Source organism: Leptopilina heterotoma, unplaced genomic scaffold, assembly GCF_015476425.1.
Source record: "Leptopilina heterotoma isolate Lh14 unplaced genomic scaffold, ASM1547642v1 Lhet_54, whole genome shotgun sequence".
Classification (NCBI taxonomy): Eukaryota; Metazoa; Arthropoda; class Insecta; order Hymenoptera; family Figitidae; genus Leptopilina; species Leptopilina heterotoma.
The window spans coordinates 3,097,881-3,120,711 of NW_025111118.1; the positions used below are offsets into that span (position 1 = coordinate 3,097,881).

The following is a 22,831-nucleotide window of genomic DNA, read 5'->3' on the forward strand; positions in this document are numbered from 1 at the left end:
ATCGAATAAATCTTGGAGAATTATCTAAAATCATAATATAGAATAGCTTTTGAGGAATCGATTTTGTTAAATGCAGAAGCAAGTTTATTTAAATAAGCTATATACAAATCCCCAGGTCACCTAGTTTACACTTGTTCTCAGTGTACACGTGGAATTAAAAAAAAAAATGAGAAACTTTGCGTGTCTGCGTTTAAAAACAGAAACTTATAGTGATGACCGAGTCGAAGCCACGCTATTAGTAAATTAAGTGATGTCATTTGCCAGTTTATCATCAACCGGAAGAAATAGTCTCCATAATTTAAATGGCTATGACAAAAATTGAAAATTAGATTTAATTATTAATTATTAATTATTAATAACTCCGAAAATCCAACTGAAATTGCAAAATGTCCCAATCGAAAGGAGAAATAAAATTCATTATTCAGATTCACTTAAATGTTTCTGATGTGTGTGTTTTCATTGAAATTCGAAAGTGTATATACAGATAAACTTGGATTATAATCAAGTTGGAGCGTTTTCAATTTTTCTTGCACTCAAACTTTTCAAGTTTGTTTGATGTCCTCATGGAAATGTAAATGTTTCCTTTTCTCAACTTGACAAACTCAAATTAAAATTTTCATTGTTTGGAAATAATTTTCCTCTTTATTTTTTCTCTTTTAGATTATTTTTTTCTCCTCCATTTTCCTCTTCTGGAATATTTTTCTCTCCTATATTTTCCTCTTCTAGAATATTTTTCTCTCTATTATTTTCCTCTCCAATATTTTCCACTTCTAAAATCAATTTTTCTAAAGTACTGCCGAAGATTAAATTAACAAAAATTGAATTAACCAACTTTCAACCTTCGAAAAATGAAAAAGCGAAATATATCCGCCTCGAGGAATAATAATTCAGCGAAGGGTCCTCTTAATTAATTCAAGAGTTCTCGTCACAAGAAGAATTAATTTCTCATGAAATAGCTATAAACGACTTTGAGAGGTAATTTCTAAAAAAAAAAAATTTAGCAACTCTTTTTGAGTATCCACCTGAGACTCATGAGATGTAAATTTTAAAGCAGTTTGAACAAAAAAAAAAAAAAAAAAGCGAAATGTGTTATGTAGGTAGAGGCCAAATAACAGGGCTGCTCAGAAAGGTAACTAGGTTGATTTTGACGTTCAGGTCGTCGGCTTTGACCAAACTCTCTGCATAGAATATTTATATCAATCAATTGAAATACGAATTAATTGAAACAAAAACCCCTTTCACTATACAAGTATCACGTTTCCTATTTGTTTACCGCACCTTTTCCATTAAAAAAAGAAAATTAAAAAAAAAAAATACAATCCTGATGCATTATCACTTCCTTGACACGTATATATATAAACATTGATCCGTATGCAAAGTTAATTATCATAATCAACTCCCATCACGAACTATAAAAGCAGATTAGAGGGAAAATTTTTTAATTAAAGTTCTTTAGGAAAATGTTCTCCTTAACAGTTAATTAAGAGCAATAATTACATTACATTGAAACGTTTAATAATAATTTTTCAAATTTAAATTAATTTTTTTTCAGTAGTGTTTTTTTCACAATAGTTTAAAATATTTTTCAACAATGTGAAAATAATTGAAAATTATGTTCCATGAGAAATAATAGATAAAAATTGGCGTATAATTTTCCTTTTAACTTTATCTACAAAAAGCTATTAGTTTGTCTTTCTTTAATTTACGCTCAGATAAAAATTTATTATTATTATTATTATTATTATTTTGGAAATGTAGGTTTATTGTTTGTGCAAAATCTAAAATAGATTCACGGCATATCGTAAACATATGGGAGCGTTTGTTGCGCTCGTAAATTTTCTCGACAGTTAGAATAAATTTTTTAATGGATTTCCTTTTTAAAATTCAGAAAAAAATCAGTATTTCCTTCCATTATGGGATTTTCTGCAAACAAAAAAAGTGTCTTCAAATCATTAATATTTTCGAACGTCATTTCTTTTTTTCTCTTTGATTCCAAACTTTATTGTAAACTATTTTTTAATTATTTAAATACTTTTTTAATTTAATTTAAATTTTTTTTTAATTGAAATTAATTTATTTTCCAATCTAAATTATTTTTTAATTTAAGTTATTTTTTTATTTTAATTATTTTCTAATGTGTAGGTATTCTAAATTATTTTTTAATTCAATATGATTTTTCGACTCGTATTTTTTTCCCCTTTTTGTCGAATCGATAGAGAATTGAATATTCATTTTTTTTGGTCCCTTAGTGTCTAGAAAATTGACAGTTTCGAGAGCCATTTCTAATTCCGACTCATGTTAGAAAGAGCTCAATTAAAATTCACATCAACATTATTCACGTCAAAAACTTTCTGTTCGATGAGAGCATCAACGAGTACGCAATTAATCTCAATTTCACTGCACAACCCAGAAAATAAGGTCGTTAAAAGTATCTGAAAAAAATAAAAGTTATACTTTACATTTGATATCAAACAATAAAATTAATTTTTAATAGTGGAATTGTTTAGAAACGAGTCGAGGGAGAAAATAAAATTTCTCAATTACCAATATTCAGAGATTAATTATAATATTCGATAATTAATTTTCAATTCCTAATTTTTAATCCCAAATTTTTAATTAATAATTTTTAACTCCTGATTTTTAATTACTAACTTCCAATTAATATTTGGTAATTAATACTTGATAATTAGTATTCGACAACTAATTTTTGATAATTAATACGAATTAATATTCGATAAATAATATTTGCTAAAAAAATAAACAATATCGGAATATCGAATTATTTTTTTTGCTTCGCTAATGTGATGAAAGAAAAAGAATGAAAGGAAATAATTATTGTGAATGCAAGAAAGATTGAGGTTGACGAAGGTAAAGGACAAGGTTATAAAGGAAATGTCGGAATCGCGATACATCGATTGAACAATACGATTTAATTGCATTATAAATGACGTTCGTTGCTACCGATCGCATGAGAGCGTTTGATCAATCTTTTATCGTATAAGACACAGTTTTATCGAATTTATCATGGAGTGCATGATAACCGTAAATCGATAAAATTAAATCTGAAGATTATTAATTATTTTCCTTCTTTTTCTTTCATTTACAATCTGATTATTATATATCAAACAAATAAACCCACAGGGTCCACATGTTTATAATTTATCATTTTTTTTTTATTTACTCAGAGAAAAAAATAAACAGTGTTTTTTAGCCCTTGAACTAAACTCAATAACAGTACCTACTAGGTTTTCCCCGACTTTATATGTACTTTAATCTACAAATACGGAAAAAATGTAAAAAACACCTAAATTAAAATTAAAATTAAATAAAATAAAAAATAAATAACAAATAACAAATAAAAAAATACTTAAACAAATAGTTTTAGAACTGAATTAAAATTTATTTTTGGAACTAAACCCAAAAAGTAGGATTCAATTTGTTCCAGTATTGCCCTTAATTACTTTTTCATATTTAATTCCAAAGAAAAAAAAAAAAATTAATACTCAGTAATCACTTTATCATTGATAAATAAATTCGAAACTCATTGTTTATTATAAAATCAAGGAAATGAAACTCGAGTGTTCTTCGAATTTTGATAAAATTCTGATCGCAATCAAATTTCACTAAAAATATGAAAAGAAAAGACGATTAAAAATAATTTGATTTCACAAATATCGAAATACAGGATATTTATTTTTAAACTCGCAAATGTTACACGCGCTATCGCAAGACACGTGGTATTCTATTAATTGTTATTATGCAAATAAACAAAATTATTTATTTTCAAATAAAATTTTTTGAATAATTTTAGATTCAAAATTAAAGAAATTCACTTTTAAGGATTAAGCTCATAATGAATTATATTACTTTTTCTTATTTTCAAAAATGTTAATAAAATTCTTCGCAAGAATTCAATTATTCTCATAAATAATAACAATCTTCGGAAGAATTCAATTATTTTTATTAATAGTAAATTTCTTTGCAAAAAATCAATTAATTTCAATGTAATTTTTAAAAAATTTCATAAAAGAATTCAATTATTTTCTAAAATTTTAATAAATTCTTCGAAACAATTGAATAATTTTTATAAATAATAAAAATTTTTTTGGGAATTTCTACAATTTTATTAAAATTCTTTACAAAAATTCAATTATTTTCTATAATTTTAATAAAATTCATTGCAAGAATTCAATGATTTTAATAAATAATAAAATTCTTTGCAGGAATTCAATTGTTTTCGGAAATAACAAAATTTCTCGCAAAAGTTCCATTATTTTCCAAAATTTTAATAAAATTCTTGTTGAAATTTCAATTCGATTCATAAATAATAAAATTCTTCGCTGAAATATAGTTATTTTCAGAAATATTGATAAAATTCTTCCCAAGAATTTAAATATCGTCATAAATAATAAAATTCTTCACAGAAATTCAATTACTGACGAAAATATTTTAGTAACATTTTTTCCAAGAATTTAATGATTTTAATAAATAATAAAATTCTTTGCTGAAATTCAATAGTATTGAAATTCTTCAAAAGAATTCAATGACTGACAAGAAAATTTTCATAAAATGCAACAATTAAATCTTTAATTATAATTATTAACAAAAACAATTATTTTAAGAACTTCGTAAAAAATTCTTTGTTTAATTCAATTATTTCAAAATTTTCAATTAAAATAATTAAAAAGATTTTTTGAAAGAATTCAATTATTTTCAATATTTTAAAAAAATTCTATGAACGAATTCAATTATTTTAAAAAATTGTAATAAAATTCTGATAATTTAATTTTTTTCTATAAATTTTAGTAAAATTCAACAATTAAATGTTTAATTTCAATCATTACAAATACGATTATTTAAAAAATTGGAAAGAAAATCTTTATAAAATTCAATTACTTTCAAAATTTTCAATTAACATTAATAATAAAATTCCAGCATTAAAAAAAAATTCAAAGAAATTTTTCAAAAGAATTCAATTAAGATTTTCAAAAATTTTAAAGAATATTCTTCGCAAGAATTCAATTATTTTAATAAATAATAAAATTTTTCGAAGGATTTCAATTATTTTCAAATTTCTTGCAAGAATTCAATAATTTTAAATTTGAAAACTAAAAAGAAAAATTATTAAAAACGTTATAGGAAACAAATTGCCAACAGATTATCGGAATACAACGATTATTAATATAGATTCTTAAATCTCAAAATAATTTTGATGAACTATTTAAAAAAATTTCGAATTTAGTCCAAAAGCATTTATACCAGCCGCCTACAATTTGAATACGATTAGCATAAATTTCAACTTGAAATATAAAGAATATCGCGTGATTCTCGAATTTCTAAGAGGCTCATACAATACAATTCCAGCAATTCTCTCTCTTTCTCTCTCTCTCTCCGGTAAAAGTAATTTATTTGGGAGCAATGTCCTGATAAAATTTTGCCTGAAGTGTGATTCATCATTTTTTTTCTCCTCTCTCTCTCTTACGGAATATAAATTTCAGAACAATGTGTACTTTTTTTTAAATTTTATCCTCTGCTCATATTAATAACTGCACTTTCGATGAAAATTCACAAGTAGCAAAGCTTTCGTGTTCTCTGATAATCGACAATGTGAAGAAAGCGACATTCATCAAAAAAAAAAGAAAATGCTGAGAGAAACGATTATCTGCGACCAACGAACTCTAATAGCATTCCAGATGTTCCCAACAACTTCTCAAAGGGTTATGCAATCTTTTTTTTTTTCCTCACATATTTCTTTCAACATTCTAACGACCTGTATAACAAAACTTAAAAGAGAATGTTCGAAAATTAATTATTTTCATTAACCAAATAAGGGAAAATATCTTTATTTGTCTTCTATTTTTCTTGTTCGATTTATAATTCGAATTTTATTTTATTTGTAGGTACTACTACCAATTTGGAAAATCTAATTATTGGTTTTTTTTGCTCTTCTCCCTATTTTTTTCTTTTCTGATTACAAACACTTGGGTTAAAGTTGATTAAAAAATATCTATCGATCTTCTACTTTCTTCAAACACTGTCTCTCTCTCTCTCTACTCCTCTTTTTAATTAACTTTTCTGCACATTACTAAATACTTCGATAAAGTTAATTAAGCAATTTGAATCGATATAATCATCAAAATTCCCTTAATTACAGTTACAAGGACAATAAAAAATTCTCGAGAAGAAAAAGTTTTTATAATTTTGTGCTTCATTAGAGAAAATTTATACATAATTTCCTATTGTAAGACGGATAATTGTAGAAAAAGAATAATTTTTTCTATAGAGGTGATTTTAAACACGAGTTTGTTCACGCACGAGCGTAAAATCGCGTGAGTAACATTGACCTCAATTTTCATACTCTCATTTCAAATCGATCTTGTTCTTGGAATTTTTTTTGAAGGGCCCAGGACAATATTGTTTTTGAAATAAATATCTTAATAATTCTCCTCTCGTTACTCACCTCACGTAAACTCGACAGGTGGAATTATTGACTCGTTTATCACTTGCCAGTCTTCTTCTGTCTTCGAAAAAATCCTTCACAGCTGTGACACCAAGAACAAAGAGTACAGGAAACATGGCAATCTCCTTTCCGAACGCATTGATTTCCGGTACCCAATTTAGCATTACGATAAATATGAAATATAGATTTGCCACACGATGAAATTGCTCCAATAAATTACGTGGCAGGAAGCTCAAAGTCGTATACTTGGTTGTGCGTACCCTATTGAACAAAAAAAAAAAACAAATGCAAAAAAGTGGTGAGAGAAAAAAACAATTTGTCAGGAAGAAAATAAAATTGTATTAGAAATAACAAACATTGAATTTAACTTAATATGAAAGTATATTAAATTGTTAATAATACATTAGAATGATCTTGATGACCTATATAAATTTTATGAAAGTAACGGAATTCTCTGGGGTTGAACCTCAAGTTACGAAATCGATATTTATTATCAAGAAAAGTTATAATTATTGATTAAATATTCAACAGAAAAGTAAAAAAGTCATAAAAGTTATATATGCGATCGAAAATTATCGAATTTTCCCTTCACACTTTTTTTTCCTCTCTTGAAAAATATGAAGTAAACAAATTTTAACAAGAGGCAAATTTTTGACCTAAAAATCAAGTAAAATAGTTGTTTTCAATAATTTTTTCTCGAATAAGTTTTTATTCTTTTTTCGGTTTTGCAAAGAGCAAAATATTGAGAGCTAAAAAAATAAAAAGGGAAATATCTATAATTTTGTCAAAACTTTATTTTTAACGTACTTTTTTTTAATTAAAAGTTTTGCTAAATTTATTTCATTTGGTAAAATATGTTAAAATTGCTATAAGAAGAAAATCAGGAATAAACAGAATGAAATTCTGGATTATTCGGTATTTCTCTCGATATACCGTATAACATCCGCTTGCATTCTAATTCTGTTAATCGACTTTAATTCTTTCAGGGTTAATGTAATGATAATACAGATTTTAATCAACTGTATAGAATACCATATATTTCACACAGTTTCTTGCCCCAGTATTCCATTTCTCATCAATTAACAAAAAGACAAATACATAAATAAATAAATAAACGATTGTAAATAAATAAAATTAATTAAAAAAGTATATTAAAAAATGTTCCTAAAGTTTCGAACGTTCAAATAAACAATTTTTTACTTCTTTTAATTTTATTATAAAATATTGTTTTCAAAAAGAAACTTTAATTTTTAACTATAAATAAATATTTTATTTAAATTAATTTTAATTCCAGTATAAACATTGTTTGAAAAGATTACATTTTTTCCCCTAATTTTTTTGATAATTTATCAGTTTAAAATTAATATATTGAAAATAATTGAACTGTTTTGAAGAATTTCTTTCAATTTTTTTAAAATAATGGAGTTTTTTCAATAATTTTAATTGAAAATTTTCAAAGTAATTACATTTTATTAAAATACTTTAAGTTTAACCACTTTTACGAAAACAATCGTGTTTGTTAAAAATTGTGGTTAAAAATATTCTAATTACTGAATTTAATTAAAATTTTTAGGAAATAATTTAATTTTTTTCAGAATTTTTTCATTAATTAATAATTTTATTATTAAATTTTCTTAAAATTATTATTGAAAAAAGAATTGAATACTTTTGAAGAATATTAGAGTTTTCGAAAATAATTAATTTTTTTTTAAGTATTTCTTTTAATTTTTTTGAAAATAATGTTTTTAATAATAAAAATTACAAATTTTGAAATTAATTGAATTTTACTAAGAATTTCTTTCAATTTTTTGAAAAAAATGTAATTTTTAATAAATTTAATTGAAAATTTTCAAAGTAATTACATTTTACTTCAATACTTTTAGTTTTAGCCACTTGTACTAAAATAATCGTGTTTTGTTAAAAATTGTAATTAAAAATATAATTATTGAATTTTATTAAAATTTTTAGGAAATAATTGAATTTTTCTTAGAATTTTATTAGAATTTTTTAATTAATTAACAATTTTATTAAAATTATTATTGATAAAAAAATTGAATACTTTTGAAGAATTATATTAGAGTTTTCGAAAAAAATTAATTTTTTTTAAAGAATTTTTTTTAATTTTTTTTAAATTAATGTTTTTAATAATAAAAATTACAAATTTTGAAATTAATTGAATTTTACTAAGAATTTCTTTTAAGATTTTAAAACAATTTTTGAAAATAATTGAATTCTTTCAAGAAATTTTATTAAAATTGTACTGAAAATAATTTCAATCATGTGAATAAATTTCTTATGTATGAATATATCTAATTGAATTGCTGTGAAGAATTTTTTGAACATCTTTGAAAATAATTAACTTCTTTCGAAGAATTTTATTTAAATATTTTTAAATAATTTAATTCTTTAGAGAAATTTTATTAAAATTGTATTAAAAATAATTGAATTCTAATAAAAAGGGTTATCAAAACTTTCGAAAATAATTGAATTCTTTCGTAAAATTTTATTAAAATTATTAAAAATAATTTTATTCTTTTTCAGAAATTTTATTAAATTTCATATATAACGAACTAATTTTAATAAATTTTATTCAATTTTAAAGTATTTTCAATGCAATGTAGAAAACAATTAAATTTCTCAGAAGAATTGTGTTATTTATAAAAATAATTCAATTCTTGCAAATATATTAAATTTTCAAAAAATTAACTAATCTGGAATTAAAAAAAAAGTTTTAAAAAAAATTGAAAAAAAGTATAAATAAAATACTAAAAAAAGGATATAAAGAAAATCGCTTAACAAATATTTAAGATATCTGCTTTTTTCCAATAATTGAAATTAAATTAAAAATAATTGAAAAGCATAGAATAAAATATAATCACTCAATGTAAACTACATTCTCGACAAGTATACAACAATAACTATTTTAAGAAATCCTTAGAAACTGAGATGTATATCGATGAAATGTACAGATCTTTTCATTCAGAACATATGAGACGAGAACACAAGACGCTTGAGTAATCTGTGTCATGGAGTATATAAAGTATATAAAAAAAAGGTGACTCAACAATCATGCAACCATAAGCATTGCATAATTATCAAATAAAATTCCCAAAAAATTATTTTTTTCTTTTTTTTGTAATATTAATTTTGCCAATTCGATCCATAAATCGTTTGTAGTTTTTTCTTGTTTTTTTGTAATTTATAGAAAAATTACCTGTTATCGATTCTAGCACCATTTGGATGACGATTTGGCGGAGTTTTTGGTGACACCAAATGATTGGGAACAATTGTCCTCAGTCTTGGTTCCTCTGGAGGCGAACCAAAACATCGTACCCAAATTCTCCTCCACCAAGGAGGCGCTTCACTACGTCGAATTGTGTAAATTGATTCCGATCTAGAAAAGAGAATTTGCAACGATTAGAAAAAAATATTTCTAGACTAATAAAACTGAATATAAGAATAATTCTGATTATATATGATTTTTGTTGGTGACAGTCAAATAGTAATTTGGCGATAGTAAAAATAAAAAAATAATAATATAACAATATCTAGTAATAATAAATAAAAATAATATTTATAAAAAAAAGTCGTCAATATTAATGGAAAACTTATTGAAATCAATAATTTATAGGCGTGGTAAGAGTATTTTTTCTGCATTCTTTTTTTATTTTGCGTGCAAAATAGCCTAGAGACGTCCATACTGCACCGGAAATTTAATAAGAAACCGTCGACCTGAATTCTAAATCTGCCCACCTTAAGCTGACCTTGATCCATCTCTTCAGAAACTTGAGATATTACAGACCGTTATATAACATTTAATAAAAAAAAAAGTCTCCTTCATTCAAATGAGGATTATTCCCTGCTCTTTCAATAACACTCTCCTTTAGGGATTTGAAGTTTCAAATTTAATATTTCACAGAGGAAAAACAGTTTCATACATTTCCATATATATTATCCTCCAAACAGTAACCTTAATGATTCATTTCACTTTACATTAAAGAAAACATAATTACATAATTTACCATTCACCATAAAATTACCTAACCGCAGAATTCTTCGAATCTTTAGCATATTTCATTAAAAAAATATTTAAACATTATTAAAAAAAAAATTTATTCCACCATACGACAGTTATTTTTGTAATTAATAAATCTTATATGATAAAGATGATCTAATGGTATTTTAATGAACGATAATCCTTTTGGATTTTTAGAAACTAAATTTTCGAAAAATTGCAGAGATTACAGCACAGTCATTTTTTTGAAAGATAGTAAAGAGGATTTTAATTTTCAAACAAATTTTTTTTACTCTTTCTCTTAATTAAAATTTTTTTAAATCAGATTTTTTTGTTACATATTTTATCAATTATTTTTAAACAATTTAAATAAAATTCTTAGCAAGAATTCAATTATTTCTAGAAATAACAAAACTCTTTGCAAGAATTCAATTATTTTCAAAAATTTTAATAACATTCCCGACCAGAAATCAATTATATTTAAAAATAATAATCATTTTTGCAGAAATTCAATTATTTTCAAAAATTCTTGGAAAGAATTAAATTATTCTCAAAAATTAAATACAATTCTTCGAAAGAATTCAATTATTTTAATCACATTCCTGTCAAGAAATCAATTATCATTAAACTTAATAATATTCTTCGTAGAAATTCAATTATTTTCAAAAATTCTTCAAAACATTTCAATTATTTTCTAAGAATTTTAATGCACTTTTCGAAAATTTATTTAAATTCTTTGTAAAAATTCAATTCGTTTCAAAGATTTTATTAAAATTCATAGAAAGAATTCAATTACTTTCTTAAATAACAAAACTGTTCGAAAGGAATTAAATTATTTTCGAAAATTTTAATAACATTTTTGTCAAGAATTCAACTATCTTTAAAAATAATAAATTTTTTTGCAGAAATTCAATTATTTTCAAAAAATTTAATAACATTCCTGCCAAAAATTCAATGATTTTAATAAATAATAAAATTCTTAACGAGAATTGAATTATTTTCTGAAATAGCAAAATTCTTCGTAGAAATTCAATTATTTTCAAAAAATATAATAAAATTCTTCACAGAAATTCAACTAACTTCAAAAATTTTAATAAAATGTCTCAAAAGAATTAAATTATTTTATAAAATTTTAATAAAACTCTTCTAAAAAATTCAATTTTCTGAAATTTAAATAAAATTCTGCTTTTAAAATTCAATTCTCAAATATTTTAATAAACTTCTTTGCAAAAATTTAATTATTTTCAAAAAATGTAATAAACTACTTTGCAGGAATTAAATTATTTTCTGCAATAACAAAATTTTTCGCAAAAATTCTTCCAAACATTTCAATTATTTTCAAAAAAAATTTAATGCTATTTTCGAAAATTTATTTAAATTCTTTGCAAAAATTCAATTCGTTTCAAAGATTTTATTAAAATTCATAGCAAAAATTCAATTATTTTCATAAATAACAAAACTGTTCGAAAGGAATTACATTATTTTCAAAAAATTTAATAACATTCTTGCCGAAAATTCAATTATTTTAATAAATAATAGCATTCTTAGCGAGAATTCAATTACTTTTTGAAATAACAAAATTCTTCGTAGAAATTCAATTATTTTTAAAAAATTTAATAAAAACAATATTTCTCAATTAATAATTCAAAGAATAAAAATTTGTAAATAAAAAATATTGTTTTCTGCGGAAAAAAAATATTTTTTTCTTCCAATCGTTGGATCATAAAGTTTTTAAACTTCACCTACGTTTAAAATACATTATATTTTTAATAATGAATTAAATATTTTTAATAACAAGTTCTTGATTGAAATTGTTGTAAAAATTTAACAAAATAGGTGTCAATAGGTGAAATCTGAAGGAGCAGGTGAAACAAGTGTGAAAATTTTAAAAAGATGAAAAGTCACAGTCTGTGATCTCGGTAAGGGGATAAAAAAGGAAAAAGAGAAGCAAACGAAGAAAAGGAATTTAGATAAAAAGCGAAACTAACTATGATCTTTGAAATTGTAAACAATAAAAAGAATTTAGTCAAAATTTTCTTTCGTAATACAAAAAATTGAAAATAGCAAAAAATGTAAAGAATTGAAAAAAATTTAATTAAAAAAAAGTAAAAAAAAATTGTACAAAAATGTAAAAATTAATTAAATTTAAGCCCCACACGATTGTATAATAAAACGCACAAAAATTTTTGTTTCTCTGAAAGGAGCAAACGTTCTGACGAAACATATGTGTGTATATAATAAAATACCACATAACCGAGAGCTATAGAGAAGAGAATGGCATAACCTGATTACTAAAGTGTCCTACATTTAGGAATGATGTAGTAATGTAATATTTGTGAAATGAAAAAAAAAAAACTTTTTTTGTAATAGTATCTACACAGGGCATAAAAAAAAGAAAAAGAAGAACCTTGGTGAGAGACAGAGAGAGAAGAAAAAATACCTGGAGGCTTGTCGCGAGTGACCTCGAAAAGATGGAACCTTCCCGCCGCTTGGAGGTCGGGGATCTTCTCGATGACCTGGTGGCAAGATAAAATCGGTTTTTGATCCAACTCGATTGTGGGCCATGACCAGTTGACCCTGGACATTGACCACTTGACCTTGACTGAAAGCCCGCTGATGACCCGGCTTCTTCAGCACCGAGGGTCTTCCCGCAATCGTCCCCGTGGCACCTCCTGGCGTTGAGAACGCTGATCCTAAAAATAAAATACAAAACTTTCATTCATAATACTGCAAACATTTTTTTTCTTCATTTTTCTTCTCTTATTTTTTGCTCATTTTTTCGCTCTTTTTCGCTTTCTTGATCTTTTTGCTTTATTTTTTTTTTCGTTTGCAAAAATGAAACAAAAAAGTAGCGAAAAGGAGCCAAAAGAGAATTTTGCTCTTTTCGCTCCCTTTCGACACTTTTTTGTTTCCTTTTTCGAAAACAAATTAATATTTTACGTAATTTAAAGAAAAAAAAAATGTTGACCTTTAAATGCATATACATTGATTTATTTCAAGTGTATTTCTAATTTAATATTTGGACCGAATCCATTGGATATCATGTGGGTAGAAACAACATCGAGACAGAGAATTAATTGCGACGGCGATGTGTACTTGAAAATGTTTAGTTCACGTTTAAACGTCTTTAATTATCATTTAAATTCAAATTTACTTGAAAATACTGTTTCATTCATCAACTTCTTTTCATTTTTCTCTTTTATCTCTTTTTTTCACAATGACAGTAAATTTTTTTCTTATTTTCCCTATTCATTAATTTAGTTTCAATTATTTATAATAGATAGATAGATAGATATTTATTTCCTTTTTAAAACTTATACGAAAAAAAACATTCTTGTCAAAATAGATTGATTGCTTTTTTCCATATTCGAAGGGGAAAAAATGTATAGGAATTAGTATATATACTTTTGTAAAAGAAACAGTTAAATAGTAAACAGATATCTTTTGAGTTATTTGTAGGAAATTGTATATATAAAAGCCTTTAACTTTTTTCGAAACAACTAGATTCTCTATTCATTTCTCGCTCGTTTTTTATTACAAAAAAAAAATTAAACAGTATGTTAATTATTTGTTTGTAATGTGAGCTACAAAGTATCTTCTTTTGCAATATTATTTTAAATTGTAAATTTAGAATTTTTGTTTATTTCTCAATTTAGGAATAGGGATTTTAATTTTTACTTTTTTAATGCTAATTTAGTATTTAGTTTTTTTCTTTATTTTACTACTTTAATATTCAATTTAGTTTTCACTATATTTTACTATTTTAATATTTAATTTTACCTTTATTTTTACTATTTTACAGTTACGTTCTTAATTTATTTTCATATTATAATGCAAATTACGAAATTTTTGATAATCAAATATCGACTTCAATGTTAATAATTTCCAATTCAAACATTTTTTTAAATTTTACTTATTAACTAATTAATTATTATTATTTATTATATTCTAAAATTTTAATGCAATACTCCACGAAAATTTCAATCTTTTTATAAATAAAAATAAAATTCAATTATTTTCAATATTTTATTGAAAATAATTTAAAATTGAATTAAATATATTAAAATTATTTCGATAATTATGACATTTAATAAAATTTCTCGAAATAATTCAATTATTTTTAAAAATTGTAATAAAATTCTTCCCAAAAATTCAATTACTTTAATAAATAATAAAATTCTTCCCAAGAATTCAATTATTTTAATAAATAATAAAGATCTTTTGAGAAATTCAATTATTTAAAAAAATTTTAATAACATTCTTGGCGAGAATTTAATTATTTTCAAAAATATTTTATAAAATTCTTCACAGGAATTCAACTATCTTCAAAAACTTTAATAAAATGTCTCAAACAGGATTCAATTATTCTCAAGCATTTTAATACAATTTTTTTGCAGAAATTCAATTATTTTCAAAAGTTTTAATAAAATTCTTGCCAAGAATTCAAATATTTTAATAAATAATAGAATTCTTCTGAGAAATTCAATTACTTTAAAAATTTTCTAAATATTCTTGGCGAGAATTGAATTATTTTCTGAAATAACAAAATTCTTCGTAGAAATTCAATTATTTTCAAAACATTTAATAAAATTCTTCACAGGATTACAAGTGTTTTTAAAAATTGTAATAAAATGTCTCAAAAGAATTCAATTATTTTCAAAAATTCAATTTTCTAAAAATTTTAATAAAACTCTACTTTTAAAATTCAATTCTCAAAAATTCTAAGAAACATTACTCGCTAGAATTCAACTATTTTCGTAAATAATTAAATTCTTAACAGAAATTCAATTATTTTCAAATTTTTTAACAAAATTCTTTGCAAGATTTCAATTATCTTCATAAGTAACAAAATTCTTTGCAGAATTTAAATTATTTTCAAAAAATGTTATAACATTCTTTACAGGAATTATTAAATTATTTTCTGAAATAATAAAATTCTTCGCAGAAATTTAATTATCTTCCAAAATTTTAATAAAATTCTTGATGAAAATTCAATTGGATTCATAAATAATAAAATTCTTCGCAGAAATACAATTATTTTCAAAAATATTAATAAAATTCTTCCCAAGAATTCAAATGTTTTCATAAAGAATGAAATTCATCATAGAAATTCTATAACTTTCAAAAATTTTAGTAAAATTCTTATCAAGAATTCAATTATTTTCATAAATAATTAAATTCTTTGCAGAAATTTAATTATTTTCATAAATAATTAAATTCTTTGCAGTAATTCAATTATTTTCATAAATAATTAAATTCTTTGCAGAAATTCAATTATTTTCATAAATAATTAAATTCTTTGCAGAAATTCAATTATTTAAAAAAAAAAAGTAAGAAAATTCTTTGCAGAAATTATTTTAATAAAATTTCTCGATAAAATTCAGTTATTTCAAATAATTGTATTGAAATTCTTCAAAAGAACTCAATTATTTTCAAAAATTTTGATAATACTCTTTATAAGAATTAAATTATTTCTGATAAAATTTTAATTAAATTGATTTAGTTCTTACTATTTTTTCTATTTTAGATTTGACTTTTTCCTATTTTTCTATTTTACTACTTATGTAGTTTTTAATTTATGTTACTATTCATTTTTTTATTTATTTATTTTCTTTAGAACTTTAATTTTGATTATTTGGTTCTTAATATATTTTATTATTTAATTTTTTCATTATTTTATTATTTAACCATTTATTTCCTATTATATTTTACCTTTATTTTTGTTTTTTCTTTGTTTTACTATTTTACTATTAAAATTTCCCCTTCACTTTAATATTTAACTACTTAGTTCTTATTATACGTTACTCTTTTATTTTTCCCTTATTTCAACTTCCAATTATTTGGTTCTTAATTTATTCTCCTATTTTACTATTTAATTTTTCCATTACTTTAATAATCAACTATTTAATTTTCAAAATATTTTACTTTTTAATTTTTTACTCTATAATTTACATAAACTACTTTTTAAAATTTTCAATAAGAATAAAAAAAATGCAAAAGTGAATTAAAACTTTTTTTTAATCTCTGTAGAGTAAAATAATTTTTTATAGTCAGGAAGCGAATTTTAGATTAGCAAGAAAAATTGATAATACTTTAGGAGAAGTCGCGACGGAACTTATTATCTTTTAAGTGAAAAAAGTCGACGGTCGAGCCAGACAAGAAAATAATATATGAATCGTCGGACAAATCTAATTTTTTTCTACTCAACTTAAAAGATAGATTTACTTCTATTGAACTGAACTTTAAAGAAGTGGATCTTATATATTTGAGAAGCTTATTTCAATTTCAGGGAAATTATTTTCCTCTTTAGAAAATTTGTTTATATCATAACGAAAATTTACAATTATGATCAACGATTAAAAAAATATTTTCGAATACTTTTTAATTATAATAAAAATATTTTTTTTTTCAATTCGTCGATTATGAACGTTGTGAACTTCACTAATGTTACAAAATTCTATTTGTATAAATAAATTGTTATAAATTCGAATAGATGAGTTTTTGTGAATTTGGCGAATTTAGTGAATTTAGCAAAAACGAGCGAAAGGAGCGGAAATTTGGTGAATTTAACAAAAGAGGAAAACAAATCGAAATATCCACCTGAAGGTAGACCGGTTGATTGCCAAGGCGGTGGTGGTGTCGTCGCCAGGACTCCTCCATGACTGGCAGACCTCGTATGGGTCCTGAGTCCTGGTGCAACTCTCTTTTTCCATTTGTTCCCTTCCTCGTCGTCGTCTTCGTCCGCGTGGTCTTCGCTTCTCCCTTTGCCAGATGTAATTGTTCCTCCTAGAGTTGACGTCGCCGAACTCGGTCGCACCGGAAGTGAAGGTGGTATACAGGGAAAGACGTAAAGCGACGCTTTCTTCTCGTTCTCCTCGCACGCTGCTTGCACGCCGCTCTCGGACATACTGGCTCATCTAAAAATGTCGAAATTCAATGTTAGACTCACACAATTTCAATTTTATTCTTATCCAAAAAAAAAAAAATTCTCAGAATCATATCAATTTTTTTTTTAATATCGATAAACTAAATAAACGAAAAGAATTTAATACCTCTAACAATCTGTGTGTACAAAATTCAATGCCATTTGTTTGATAAGCTAAAAATTTTTTCAGTAGAAAATCGACTTCACATAATATTGTGTAAAAAAAGACCAGAATTATGAAATACAAAGACGAAAATTAATAAATCGAGGAAGTGTCTAGTATTTACTGTACACTTCCTCTATTTATACGAAAGCAATAAAAATCCAAATTTGAATCTCTCTCTCTCTCAGAAAAAATAGTCTAAGAAGTAAAAAAGTTCCTAATTTTTGAACCAGTAAAAATAGAGAATATATTCGATTTTTGCTTCTTAATTCTTTTTTTCCAGAAATTTAAATAATTTGAGTAATTTCAAACAATTGTAAATTTTCTTCTCTTGATAATAGTTTCAATGAACTATTGTTTATATAACAATTAAGAAATTAAAAATTAATTTCGTTTTCTTTCGCCCAAAGTTGCAAAGTTCAATTTAGAGAAAAATTCAATAATTTTTGATGATGAAAAATATAAATAAAAATTCATGAGAAAAAAATAATCTCAAACCGGAAACTCAACAGTGTAATCAGTTGATAACGCTAGAACTCAGGTATATAACTGCCGATAATTAGAAATAATTGCACTACAATAAAGAAAAAATATAAAAACTTCAGTTATTGTAGAAATTGATCTTCCAAATGTGACATAAAATAAATATTTGTCTCGAGCCAACAAAAAAGACTTTTTGAAGGCTGCGTTAATAAATGATTTTTAATTCCTATGGTCGCGGGTTTTTTTTTCTCTCTAACATTTTGCATTTAATTTCACTTTATAATTGCACTTTGTCATTAGAATTATTTGCAATTATTTAATGACCTTATAAAGTTTGGAACTTTCAAATAAATGACAATATTTTCTGTTATTTCTGTTATTTTGCTAAAAAATAATATTTCGTGGATTAAAAAAATTAATAATAACAAAAAAATATAAATATTAAATAATAAAAATAAATAATAAAGAAAAAATATAAAATTAAATAATAAAAGTAAATAATAAATAAGAATGATAAAAAAATAATAAATAAAAAATATAAATAATAATTAATAAAAATAATTAAAAATAAAAAAAATGTTCAATTGAATATAGTAAATTTATAAAAATATTTAAACAGAATAAAAATTCCATCCATTTGAACGTTTAAAATTTTAGTATAAAATATTTTTATAATTTACGTATTTTAATTTTTGACTTCTATATAATTTATGCAAACCCGTGTGAAACTAATAAATAAATAAAAAAACACTTTTAGTTCAAAAAAAGAACAGATTTTAGGAAAAAAAAAAATTTTTAATCGACTAATTACTTTGATAAAAAATTTAAATAAAAAACTAAATGCAAAAAAAATTACTCAAAAATTATTTCTTTTTGATTGATTAGAATAAAATTACTGATGGTAATTGGCTAATAACTGAATGAAAAAGTACTTTTTCTTATCACAATGACATTTACATCGCAACGAATTACAATATTTACAACAATAGACTTTTAACTATTGACGTCAAAGAACATTGTTATTAAAAAAAAAATTATATTAAAAAATATATTTTTCTTTATACAACAAAAATTACTATCCGTTACAGTTTTGAGGAAAAAATTATTAACATATAATTTGTTTGAAAAAAATTAAAAACCAAATTTTAAAAGATTTTTTTTTTCTCTTTTTAATTTTAACAATTTTTGTCTCTCTTAATTTTATACACTATTAGTGTTATCAAACTTTGAAAGTTTTAATTTTTCCTTCCAGGAGATTGAAAACAGATATCAAATATTAATTTCCACTTTCAGAAGCTGATTATAAATTCGTTGTCCTTTCAGTTTTTAAATTTAATACCATAAATGTTTCCTAATTATTTTGCAAATACATATAATAGATATCGATTTTTAGTTTATTAATATTCTATATTTTTATTTATTAATTTTATATTTTTAATTCCTTATTTTTATATTTTTATTAATTTATTTCCAATTTTTACTTATAAATTTCATTTATTTATTTTATTTTCAATTTTTATTTATTCATTTAATTTATTTATTTTTATTTCTTTGCAATTTTTATTTTCAAATAAAATTCCTTCAATTCCAAAAAAAAGATTAAAATATTTTTTCGTAATAAATTAAACACATAATAAAGAAGTCAGAGAATTTTCTGCCATAAAAAGAAGATTAATTGCAATTTTGTATCCATTTGGATAATTTCATCTGATTAGTTACATAAATTGAATTTTTTTTGTCCTCCAGTCACAAATTTAATTTAAATTAAATTTTATTTAAATTTATTAAATTTAATTTAATAATAATAGAGAATTTAAAAAAAAAGTAATTAGGTTGCATGTGTAGGTGTAAAAGAAAGTTATGTGATAAAAGTTATCGATTTTCAGATAGAAAATAAGCTAAAACTACCGATGACGATTTAATAAAAAGAAAAAATTGCGAAAAATAAAATAATACGAAAATAAAAGTCACAATAATTTGCTTACAAAATAATAAACTAAATTAATCAATTAATTTAATAGTAAAAAAATTCTTATCTTTATTCTCTGTAATTTTGTATATTATACTGTGATTTTTCAAGTGTATAACTTTTTGTTTTAAAACTATTTCTTGGCAATTTACTTTATTGAGAAGCAGTGAAATATACGAAAAATTTTTTTATCTAAAAAGTAATATTTGTTACTATTTTTATTTATTTTTTTCTTTTTTATAAAAATTAATATTATTTTTCTTTTTATGAATTTTTCTTTTTTAATAATATTCAATATTACTTTTCTAAACAAGAAATTCTTCGCCCGAATTATTTATTCTCCTAACCGCTGATTATAAACATTACAGAAAACTTTACCGCACAAAAATTAAAAATGAATTACATTATTAAATTTTTATAACTTTTTTTTTGTGTAAAACGCAAGTCAGAACAGTTAATTGATTTTCAAACCTAAAGTTTATACACTTGACTTCAGAAAACTTTTATAAACATTCCTTTAAATATTACAAACACCAATTGACAAAAAGCCAAGTTCCGAAATTTTCTTTATAAATTATTTATGTAAAAAAAAAATTCTTTGACAAAAAATTGTAAATTTTCCAAATGTCTATAAAATATTATACAAAAAGTATTTGTGGTGATTAAAATTTAGCTTTTGATAATTAATAAAAAAGGGAAAAAATTCTTTTCGGTGAAACCATAAAATTTTTTACTATTTAAAAAAAACATATTCCGATTTAATATCGAATTAAACGCCATTCTTGTCGTTCGATAATCTAATGTTTCCCTCTTGCTGACAACGATCGTTAACCCGACTTGATATAAATTATAGAAGACTGCAAAGTCAAGGAAAGAATTTACCTACTATCATGAATATAGAACATGTAAACATGTAAATTTTCTCCTCAACAATCTCAACAATCGATCAGATTTGTCAAAAAAAAAATCTCTTCTCTCTTCTTAATTCATAAAAAATAGAAAAAAAACTTTGTATTCATAAAAATATTCGATTTAAAAAAAAGTGACAAATTTCGTTAATAATGAAATATAATTGAATTTTCCCACTGATTACTCTAGTTTTCAGGGATATATTTAGCTAGCGAAAGTAGTTGTTGTACTATATAGTGAAATAGTACAACAATCAAACATGTGTGACACAATTATTGTATAATAGAAAGCGTAGGTTTGAAAATTCGTCGTATATATATAAGACAAGAAGAATTCCAGTTAGAATCGATCAAGATGAATAAATCTGACTTTGCCCATTATAAACATTTAACAAAGTTCAATTCGAAAAGATCCACTTAATAAATCCAACTTTTAAAGATATCTCCTTGATTGCTCACAACAAGTTTTGAACGTGAAGAACATTAAGAAATTTCATTGTGCAATGAACATGAAAATTCAAAACAAAAATCTAAATCGAAGAATGATAAATATAAAATTAGTAAATATAGTAAATTAAAAAAATAATAATAATAATTATTATTATTATTATTATTATTATTATTATTATTATTATTATTATTATTAGGTATTGAGATTTACTCGAGTAAATTGAGACTGAGATTTACTTTTAGAATAAAAAATATCTCACACGAAAGAAGAAATATAAATTATAAAATAAACATCAAAAGGAAACTAAAAATAGAAATTTTCTACAGTCAAGAAAATTTTCTGAAGGAAATTACGTGAAAATAAGATTTCTTATCGTAATGATCAGAATCCTTTTTTACACTTGAAGTAATCGGAACGGTCTAGCGAAGTTTACTTTCTAACATATCAAATGAGAAAAATATAGACAAAACGTGTACTGCGACTGGTTTTCAAGCCTTTTAAATTATTCGAATTTCAATGTGTGTAATTTTCTATGTTTCAAATTACATCATAATGTAATAAATACATTTTTTTTAAATAAATAACATAAAAGTACTTTAGAATTTTCCGAAAAAAAAATTCAATATCTTTTCCAGCTTTAGATTATGGGAAACATTTTATACATTTCATAAAAAGAGTAAAATAAGTAAAGAAAAGAGATAAGACGATAGTGACATCACTAAAAAAAACCCGTCTCTTTAATTTACAATATTTATTCATTGTAACAAAAGAAAATTCTTCTTTGAAAAAAATGTGTACGTAAAACAATATTATTTACTAATATCAGGCCTCGGATCGACTTTAAGACACAAAAAAAGTAAATCTTAAAAAATTATGATAAAACAATTCTAAGAATTAGTTTTTTTAAAAATATTCTAATGTAAGTTTTTCTAAAATAATTGGATTTCCTAAAAGAATTTTCGTATAATTTAAAAATCAAACTAAGTAATTTTTTTAAGAATTTTGATTAAAAATTTTCACAATGATTGTTTTCTCCAAAATATTACAAATAATTCTGAAAAATTTTAATGTTTGTATTAGTTTTTAAATTTTCGGAATTAATATGTTTTTGAAAATTTTGAAAATAATTGAATTTTAAAAATTTATAATGAAAAAAATTCTAAGAATTACTTTTTTTTTTAAATTTCAATATAATTTTTTAGAAGCTAGTTTTCATTAATTTTCATTTTCATAAATTTACACTTGAAGATTTTTCATTGAAATTTTTGAGAATTCAAACTATTTTCAAAATTTGCAATTAAAACTTATCAAAAGTTGATTTTTAAAAATTGTAATAAAATACTTGAAAAAATCAATTATTTTCAGTTAAATTTTACAAAATTTCAATTATTGAAAAATTTTTTAATTGTATATTTTAAGTTTAAGAAAAAAGTTATTCAAAAATAACTTTTTAAAGA

The 22,831-nt window shown here is 22.9% G+C and overlaps 1 protein-coding gene across 3 annotated transcripts in view; it reads right to left on the reverse strand.

Annotated features, from left to right (window-relative positions):
- Window positions 1–22,831, reverse strand: part of LOC122508337 (phospholipid-transporting ATPase VD) — a 43,635-nt gene that overhangs the window by 19,102 nt on the left and 1,702 nt on the right. For all 3 annotated transcript variants that reach the window (XM_043621617.1, XM_043621620.1, XM_043621619.1), the window contains exons 2-5: window positions 17,076–17,392; window positions 12,916–13,168; window positions 9,675–9,854; window positions 6,461–6,721 (exon numbers count right to left, since the gene is read on the reverse strand). In XM_043621617.1, coding sequence (XP_043477552.1) covers window positions 6,461–6,721; window positions 9,675–9,854; window positions 12,916–13,168; window positions 17,076–17,382 — 1,001 coding nt within the window. In that variant the 5' untranslated portion in view covers window positions 17,383–17,392. The remainder of the gene's footprint in view (window positions 1–6,460; window positions 6,722–9,674; window positions 9,855–12,915; window positions 13,169–17,075; window positions 17,393–22,831) is intronic.